Here is a 9,802-nt window from a genome sequence, read left to right on the forward strand (position 1 = left end):
TCGACTTTTTGACTCGTTTAGAATCGCCTTTGACTTGCTTCAGAGTGGCACTCACGAACATAATATCCTTAAAACAACCCTTAACGTTCGTTTTCAAAACTGTGCAACTCACCGAGTGGTTAGTGATGTTCGTTTATGTTCCAAAACAAGTAGCGTAGCAGTTCTGTTTCAATACAGTTTCTGTCGTGTTTTATTTGGCATTTTGTAAAATCCCATTGATTTCTGTTGGAGGACTAATTGCTCGTTGATATTACTGCGCTTCAGACTCAAATATCGAGCGGAAGTTTATACGCGGTTGTCTGAAAAAAATAGTTCCACTATAGCAAATAACACGGATTGAAATCATACATTGCGCCGATATATTTGTTTTTAATCATCAACGAACACCACTAACCACTCGGTGAGTTGCGCAGCTTTGAAAACGAACGTTAAGGGTTGTTTTAAGGACATGTTCGTGCATGCCCATAGCCAGCCACTCTGAAGCGGTCAAAGGCGATTCTAAACGAGTCAAAAAGTCGAGACAGGACCCATCGTCAAAATTTCTGTGTCCACCACTGTAGTTCATCCAAAACAAACCAGAAAAGAGACTCAAAGTGCTAAATACCGGAATTATCCTTTAAGTCAATAAAAGACCTGAATAAATAAATGATCAGATGCACCAACATTGAATTAATCAACTAATTAACTTATAACAATGCATTTTAAGATAAAGTGTTTCCGTTGACTGTCTTCAATGATTAACGTTTATATGTCAGTGTACTTAAGTGTTTGGTTTTAATTTCTTAGCAAGTGAACAGTTGGCTCATTTAAGTTTATTAACTAAAAGTTTCAGTCCTTTCCATAAAATAAGAACAACAGCCTTCTGGCAAATGTAGAGAACTGTGGCTCAAGACAGAATCAGTGAAAAGGACATTGAATTAGACCCCTGCTCTTTTCCTTTCACTCTTGAAGTGGTCAACCACCTGAAAACGTTTGAGAAACACTGGCTCTGTGGCGCTTTTGCTCCGTTTGTTGGGAGTTACACGTTAACCTTTGGATCGGTTTGAAATTTGGGGTGGGAGTACCTATTTGACTTGAACAATGGAAGACGGGGCATCTGACGGTGGCACAGAAATTACACACTTCACCTTTGAATTAGTGTGAAACATTTTGTAATGTGTATTTACCTTGTTATTTCCATTTTTAGCATAATCATGCAGCATTATCACTGCTTCATATACGAGGGATTTCTCTCTGGAAGGTTTCGTCCTGATTGTTTCGTTGTACATGCATTCGCTAAACCTTTACATCATTGCACATCTCATAGAAATAGCACACAATCATTTAAATCTTTAAATATAAAACCAAAGCACAACTTTCCAGTGACAAAGGCAACTTTTTTTTTTTAATTTGTACACTACTTGTGTTGCCATTAAGATCGAGCACACACTAAGTGCCTCACCATTAACAAAAAGCATTCCCAGGTCCAATTCAGGACCACACTAGTTTAAAGAGGTAAAATACACATTATACAGTACAGTGACAGCAGCAGAGACTGGTTGGTTGGTTAGTTGAGATGTAATGGAGTTATGTAATATCCTTATCGACATTTTGGCTCAGGTGAGGAGTTTGCAGTCTGAATAAGAGAAAAAAAGGCCAATGTGACCAGTAAAAGTGAGTATAAGGTAGTATCTGATCTGAGAAATTTATGATGATAATGAAGAATTAGGAATAGGAGGTCTCCTGCTCCTCTATGTTCTCAGGCTGTGAGGATGCCGATGATCCACACCATCCCTGAGTTCCTAGCAAAAAAAACAACCCGTGTAGCATTGTGATAAGGTATAAAGCCTTTGGGAGGTCAGAGAAGTGTGTCTGAATGTGCTTCGAAGCAGATACTTTCAGTAATTAACAGTACATCCACAAAGATGGCCACCTTCTTTTGAAAAGGACAACATCTCCAATAGAGGTTTTCCCAAATGACACCCTCAGCCCTTGGAGTGCGCACACAAATAGTCCGGGCTCAACTAAAGGGTGCAACGAGGGGCATATTGGCGGCAAAGGAGGCATCCTTGTAAATCTTGATAAATAGGACACCATATGGTCTCGTGGACACAAAACCGTGTAAGGAAAGACCAGGAGACCACAAGCCCACATAGATTTCACCATTTGGATCAGTGGCATTCAAACAACATTTAAATAAAGTGTTGTTGTTTCAGCAAACATGTAGGGCAATGATAATAGTGGGTGTGTCCAATCCTACTCCAGGAGGGCCACCTTCATCTCTAATCTGCTCCAACACACCTTTCTGGAGGTTTCAAAGAACCCTGAATACTCGCAATTAGGTGGTTCAGGTGTTTAATTAGGGTTGTGGCTGAACAGCAGTAAGGTGGTCCTACAGGAGCAGGTTTGGACTCCCCTGGACTATAGTAGGTGTTGGCATAAAGAACGTTGAGTCAGTGTATGTGGTCCTGCACGGCCCCTGTGGTCCCGGTCAAGGCCACAGGTGTGACTAGGCCATGCAAAGAGCCCATGGTGAGGTAGTTGGTTCTGTGAATATGAGCTAGTAGTGACCCAATCTAGGGTCCTGGGAGATGAGCCATAGTTGCAGGTAAACTCCAACCTTTTAGACTGGCAAATTTGAACCGTAGGCTGAGTGTGGAGTGTGGCTACACGTCTCACTCCTGTCACTGTAGGTCCGTGTGCAAACAGAGAACCTCCTTATGGAAAGGCCTCACTGCTCTGAAGAAAGATGGCTAAAAGTCTGAGCCTTGAAAAGTAAGTAGACAAATCTCCTAAAACATGCTTACAGACAGGGAAACATGTTTGCCTTGTTTCCCTTCTGCGAATGTTGGAATCTTTTATACAATAAGTTCAGTTCATTTTGTAAATCAATTTATGTTACATAAATCCACAAAGGGTCGTTCACACTGACAGAAAAATAAATTTCATACGAGGAGGTCAGCAAGTCACCATACTGTTGGTTGCTAGTGGTTGTTCTACTTGACTGGTGGTGATAGTAAAAGACTCCAGTGCCTCAGGCCCATTTTTTCCTCCTCTGACTACCAGATGGGAACATCATCTGCATCATCTCGGTCTTATTTCAATGTTTCATTGAGGTCATAGCTAAAGGGATGAGGCGGGTTCTCGAGAATGTTATCATAGTCTACTAAACATTGCTGAGCACTGGTTTTAAGGAGGTTTATTTCTTCTTGCTGTTGACTACTGTAACCCGACACCCTCGGGGGTTCAAAGCAATTCCCTTCCCGGTCTGTCCAGTAGAACCACTTCTGTACTGCAATATCCAACGGTTTCAGGCAGCGAATCATGTGAGCATCGCTGTCCACACTCCCAGTGGTAGTCGCCACGTGTTGCTGCCTGTCTGCATAAAGTTGAACTCTGCTCAACATTGTTGCGTTGCAACTCATGGCCTCTCACGTTGAAAATGAATGACATCTGGTACCTACATCACAGCAAATCGCTGTCAGGGTGAGCGCCTCCTTGAAACTGCAAGAGCATAACATTCTCATCACAGTTATAGTCAAGATAGTTATTCTTTTAAAATGGCAAGATCTTCTCAAATGCCGGGCTGAGAGGCGTTTGGAGCTGTGCTTGTTAGGGAAGCTTCATAAACAGTCCATTGTCCATGGAGGGGACGGACATGGGGAAGGAAAACTGGAATAGATTCATGTCAGCGGTGAGCGCAGCCATTGCAGCAGGATCATGCTCAATCTGGTTTCTCAGCGATGGGTCGATCTTCTCCAAGCGCCGCTTTAGCCTCTTGGCCTCCCTCTCACGGATTAGCCGTGCCTGCCTCTTCTCGGGTGTCTCGTTGGCCCGTTTGAGTCGCATGGCCTCCCGGTCACGCTGTAGACGACGTGACCGCTGTTCATCTGTCTCTTGCATCCTTTGCATCCGCTTGGCCTCACGGTCTCGTAAGCGGCGCACCTCCCGCTCCTCCGGTGTCTCGCATGCCCTCTTGGTCTTCTTGGCCGTTCGCTCGCGTTCCAGCCGCTGCATCCGCATCTCTACGGGCTCGCTCTTCCTACGCATTGCCCATTTCCTCATGGACGGCGACTGGGCATCCACAAGCTGCTGGTAGGCTACGCAGCTGTTGCAGACCAGCAAAACTCCAGCCGGGTACACAGGCATAGGGTTCATGAGGTCTGGAAGAGGTGGAAGGCCTGTGCTGGAAGGACTGAGGCTGTCAGACAGTGAAGGAAGAGGAGGTGCAGAAGGGAGAAGTCCATCTGGCAATGAGGTCAGTACAGTACCAGGATTTGTGCTGGGGTTAGTCATAGGGCTTCTGGGTAGAGAGTTGGACATGGCACATGCCTCACCCTCACTGTTGATCTCTATACTGCTTGTGTCAAGGAATTCCTTCAACTTTCCCCTACAATTTCAGAACAGGAAACTGTTAAGATAAGTTTTTTTGAAAACAATGAAGCATCCTGATAAAATCATGTCTTGAACTGACCTGTTGAAGTTGTTGGTGTCTGTGAAGCGAGCCCCACACACTGCACAGTTGGACAGACGGTCCTCTGAATGAATGAGAAGATGGCGGCCAAGAGAGCCTGGAGAACTGAGAGCTCGTCCACAAACAGGACAGATATAACTCTTGCTGCTTCCCACAGCTGTGTGCTGGTCACAGAAAATAAGACAAGAGATTTCATACATAAATTCGTCTCAACTTAAAGGAACAGTCCAAAAATGAAAATGGTTATTCACTCAACCTCATGTTGTTCCAAACTCGTTTGACATTCTATCTTCCGGACAATTTTAAATAATGTACTGGTCATTTTTCAAGCATTTACAATGGGGATTAGAGTTTTCAAGCTTCAAAAATGGCCAAAAGTAGCATTAACTTATCATTTAAGGTAGTCTCCATTCATCGTAAATGGTTTGAAAAGAGTGATCAGTCCTTTATTCAAAATTTCTCCTCATGGAAGAAAGTTAGAATGACATAAAAATGATTAAAACATTTTTTTGCTTAAGGCTAGAATACACTACACAACTTTTGCACAGATTTTTGCTCTGATTTGAAGTCTGGAGGAGCTATTGCTAGATGCAGAAAGTCCGAGCCAGTCTGCAAATTTCAAAGTCATAGTTGACAGATTTCACAGACGATCACAGTGTAGGATGGGCACAGACTCTCTTTTTTTAGCTGGATTCCATCCAGTCAGAGGACATTCCAAAGTTTGATGTTGAGTCAGTTTTAGAACTCATATTGTCTTCATTTGTCAAGGATCTCCTGTGTGAGTTTGTTCAGGACAACTTCTGGTAGTATATGATCTTCAGTCATTTAGTGTATGATGCGCGGTCTTTGTCTGTTACCATTTACAAAGTCAACAAGTGTTCAGATTTTAAAAGTTGTGTAGTATATTTCAGCATTTAGATGTGCTTCACAATCGGCATGTAATTGACAAGCTCCAAATGCAGTCTGAGTGATCTGATGATAAAACGTTTTTGCGCTCGAGATGGATTTTAATACCAGGTGTTAACAGAGTCTAGTATATATAAAATATACTAGAGGCTTCAGTAGTCCTCACCTGGTAGACATGTGCGATGAGCTGATCTGGGCTACTGAACTCCAGGGAACAAAGCGGACAAGCAAAAATTCCTCCCTGGTCTGTCCCCTCCTCGCTCTCCTATCAGACATAATGAACCAACAAACAGTTAAAAGTTTAGAGTAACAAGACTTACAGTCTGAAATGTAGTGTCATATTTTAAATAGTATGATTGAACACAAGTGAAGTCACAACTGATAATGACTGTAGCTGCAGATGACGGATGCAGCACTGGTGTGGCGTGGCAGACAAATGGATCCATAAGCCTTTGTGACTCATTCCAACTGTGAGCCATGAGTCACCCTACAAAAATACCCTTAAAGATGTGATGGTGGAGAATTTTCTAATGCTCTACACCTCAGAATGTATGTAAATTTAAATAAAATGACAATCATATAGACCTTATGTAGCCCCGCCTCTTTTCAGTGCCGCGCTCGTTGTGTTCTGTCTTCCGGTTTGTATTTCCACAGCATGAAGATAAGATCTTACGGATTTATGAATGAACTGCTGTTCAGCCACAACCCTAATTAAACACACCTGAACCACCTAATTGCGGTATTCAGGGTTCTTTGAAACCTCCAGAAAGGTGTGTTGGAGCAGATTAGAGATGAAGGTGGCCCTCCTGGAGTAGGATTGGACACACCCACTATTATGAATGAAATCTTCCCGGTCTACTGGCATTTATGACATCCGCTTCAAACATTAATCATGATAACTTTCGTTAACTCTACAATAAGTAAATCCACTTCACCAGCTGATTACTCTTCGACAGCGATGCCGTAGAAATATACAGAGCTACCGCAAAAAAGGTTCAAAGAGAAAGTTATAAAGATGGCTGCACGCTTGTTTCTCTGACGCATAAGGTCTATACTGTACCTTTTCATTAAATTTAAACTTACTGATTTCAGAGTGTAAATCTGTTACAAATCTAAAATGAAATATTTTTCAACAGTATAAAGATGTCAAATTAACACTTAAGTGGCTCAAAAACAACATAAAAAAGATACTCAATCTTCATTCAAAGCTCTCAACTAAATCTAGTCAGAATCTGTGGGAATCTGAAAATGTGAATAAATGTCTCAAGGTAGTATCTGACCACATATATATATAAATGTGGTCAGATACTACCTTGAGACATTTATTCACATTTTCAGATCTGGAAAAAGACTGGGTGGTAATGTTTACATTTTAATTTTAAGGTTAGAAGTTAAGGTTAGAATATCTTAAAATATTATTATTATTATTATTCCTTTCAGGACTTTTAAATCCATTTGCAAATCATTAAAATAAGACTGGTCAAGGCTGAATAGTTTTGCGAGGCTCTTTATAAAGTGAGTTGTCTATGAAAAAGCTGGTCATGCAAATCATGTGATAAAAGAAGAATGTAAGATAATCACAACAATCTACTTCGTACATTTAACGTGCATAACTCACCTCCTTGACATCATCCTGTAGTATGAAGCCATGGCCTCTCTTATTACTCATCATGCTGTAATCAGCAGAGGCATTTGAGGAGTCATCCTTATCAAAATCACTATCACCGTCATCTGGCGGCATAGGAAAAAAAAGTTAGTTCATGATATTATCGACGGCGCCATCACAGGTCACCTTGCTTTTGTTTTCTAATAAGTCTCAACACTGAACAGAACAATCACAGTTGTCTTCCTGGATTTTTAATATTTTATGAGCCAGCAAGCAAATATATAAATAAACTCAGACAGCTGTCGTGAGTTGCCTTTGAAGCCGTGTAGCTCACCACTTGTGCTGTCTTGCTCTTCAGGTTCCTGTGAGTTGTTGCTATGGCATTCGCCGTCTTCAATGAAGTCATCTCTAGTGTCCATCTCAAAAGTGTGCTGAGGGCCGGACAACCCAGTCGCGTGAAAAGGCCCTGTGAATGAAACAACAGTCACTGAGAATACCACGATATATACTGTATAACTAGTTTTTGAGTGGTGCTTGCCAGTACAAAACACTGCTTTGGTTGCCAGGGCATTGCTATGCAGTTGCTAAGATATTTTGAGTCTTTTTTTTTAGTATATTTCTGGGTGGTTGCTAGGGTGTTGCTTACAGGCCCATGTTAAAAGATCCTAGTTGCAGCCATAAGACATCATGAATTGGTTGTAGGACACATTTGCTTCAAACATTTTATTATAAAATCAACAAAAACATATTGAGTTGTTTCTGATGTAAAAAAATAAAAGTTACCAGTAACCTGTTACCTGGCCCTGGTAAAAACTAATTGAGGAACCCTGGTTTAAACAATAATTTTGGTATCTTGACAACAGTAATTTCTCATGAGATGAAACAACTAATACATTTTTTATTTAAATAAGGCATTATGAAAGCAATATAATGCCTTAAAGGGATGGTTCGGAGTAATTTCAACCTAGGGTCCTTTGCACCATAACCTTGAGCCAAACAGCTTGTCTGAAAAAAGTGTTTGGCTCGAGGTCATGGTGCAAAGGTGCAAAATTTCTCCGAACCGTCCCTTTAAGAATACCTTTTACAATGCATTATAAATACAGGCTTCATAGAAAGTGTTACAACCCATCAAAAAGGCTGAATCTGATAGATTTTCGCCTTGAATTTCAAAGAAAAGACTATATCAACAACAAGGGCATCTAGGTCCAGATATGCAGTGGTGCTCTGTGTACAGAACAATAGTTGATGCTGCATTATTAACACATTCCAAACAAGCACACTCCACCTCACGCTCACCAACCCCCACGTTACACGCTGAACCCACAACACACACACACACACTGCAGTCCCAGAGGAAACAGCCTGCATCTCCTGCGCGGCGAGTCCGTGCCTCTAATGTGAGAATCATCTCCTCCAGAGCACTCTATACACCCACACGGAGCTGCTTCCCACCCTGCATGCATCCCATTACTGCCATCTACCAAACACCTTCTGCGAAGCCGCTTTAATGAGTAACACGAACGGCAACCGGCATACCAATAAAACAAAAAAAATTAAATGTTTTCTGATGAAAGTATGAGTAATGAGTGCCAGTGCGACATGCCACAGTGTTCTGGGAGGCTGACTCTAGATATGAATCAGATCCCTCCTTCAAAGATCTATGGGATATTTTTACCACCTGTTTTATTGTCCATCAGGCAAAAATTTAGTCTAATCTCTTATAAATGTAACACCTGATTTGAGGTAACATCAAAGCTTAATAGGCTTAAGTTGTGACACGTCGACCTTATTATAACGCTGTTTCAGTGTATAATCTACTCCTTTTCAAGTGAGAATAGTCCATCAGGCAAAAATGTTGTCTGATCTCTTATAAATGTAACATCAAAGCTTAATATGCTTAAACTGTGACATATCGACCTTATGATAACACTGTTTCAGTGTATAATCTATTCCTTTTCAAGTGAGAATAGCCATTTATGAGCACTATTATGAAACACATTTAAGCTAAGTGTTTAAAACTCAGTGTACACTAAAGAATTCATGCTCACGGTGTCCCAGACACCAGTGTTTTAACGGCTCAGAAAAGATGTTTTGCCAATTTTGGAATGGAGATAAAGGTTAAAACTAGTCAAATTGGACATTTCATCACAATACAACCTGACATTAATTCTCTTAGCCAGCGATACGATTTTTGCAAGCGCGCAGCCATCTTTAGAATATTGTGTTTGAACTTCCGTTCTCTAAAGCATCGCTGTCAAAGAGTAACTGTCTATTTAAGTGGGTTTACTCATTGTAGAGTTCACGACAGTTATCATAAGCATTGTAATGTTTGAAGAGGATGTCATAAATGTCATTCGACCGGGAATATTTTGAAACAAGCGGTTCATTCATTAAATCCGTCATGCAAACTAGAAGACAGAGCACAACGTGCACAATGCTAAAAAGGGGTGGGGCTACATAAGGTCTATATTATTAGATATGTTGTGCCTATTTTACACAACCAGTTACTTTTTTGTTAACTCACAAATGCAACCAGAGTATAACACAAACATTAAATTGAACTCCCTGAAAGTTGCAAACCCTGTCTCCCCAAAAAAACAATCAACTTGCCCATGAGATCATCAATCGTCTGATGACAGCTTATCAATGGCGTATGCAGTGAAAGAAGCAATGACAACTGTCTTCTATGCTCTCTACTCCGGTAGAGGTACTCCGGATACTTTGGGTTACGGATTTGTTAAAATGTTCTTTTTAGTGGAAAAAGATTATTCAAATTTTTTGGAAAATGTGGGTATTTTGCAACTGAAAAATTCTTCTTCTTCATTAATAAAGGGTGT

The 9,802-nt window shown here is 41.0% G+C and overlaps 2 protein-coding genes across 3 annotated transcripts in view; both read right to left on the bottom strand.

Annotated features, from left to right (window-relative positions):
- hnf4b (hepatic nuclear factor 4, beta) overlaps nucleotides 1-9,802 on the bottom strand; it is a 457,854-nt gene that overhangs the window by 207,278 nt on the left and 240,774 nt on the right. The gene's annotated exons all lie outside the window — the stretch shown is intronic.
- Nucleotides 1,359-9,802, bottom strand: part of znf821 (zinc finger protein 821) — a 12,504-nt gene continuing 4,060 nt past the window's right edge. Inside the window, exons 2-6 of one of the 2 annotated variants that reach the window (XM_084403544.1) lie at nucleotides 7,300-7,431; nucleotides 6,978-7,090; nucleotides 5,526-5,624; nucleotides 4,454-4,617; nucleotides 1,359-4,369 (exon numbers count right to left, since the gene is read on the bottom strand). In XM_084403544.1, the coding sequence (XP_084259670.1) occupies nucleotides 3,592-4,369; nucleotides 4,454-4,617; nucleotides 5,526-5,624; nucleotides 6,978-7,090; nucleotides 7,300-7,431 (1,286 nt within the window). In that variant the 3' untranslated portion in view covers nucleotides 1,359-3,591. The remainder of the gene's footprint in view (nucleotides 4,370-4,453; nucleotides 4,618-5,525; nucleotides 5,625-6,977; nucleotides 7,091-7,299; nucleotides 7,432-9,802) is intronic. The other variant, XM_084403545.1, reaches the window with a different exon arrangement.

The sequence above is a fragment of the Rutilus rutilus genome, assembly GCF_951802725.1.
Source record: "Rutilus rutilus genome assembly, chromosome: 3".
NCBI lineage: Eukaryota > Metazoa > Chordata > Actinopteri > Cypriniformes > Leuciscidae > Rutilus > Rutilus rutilus.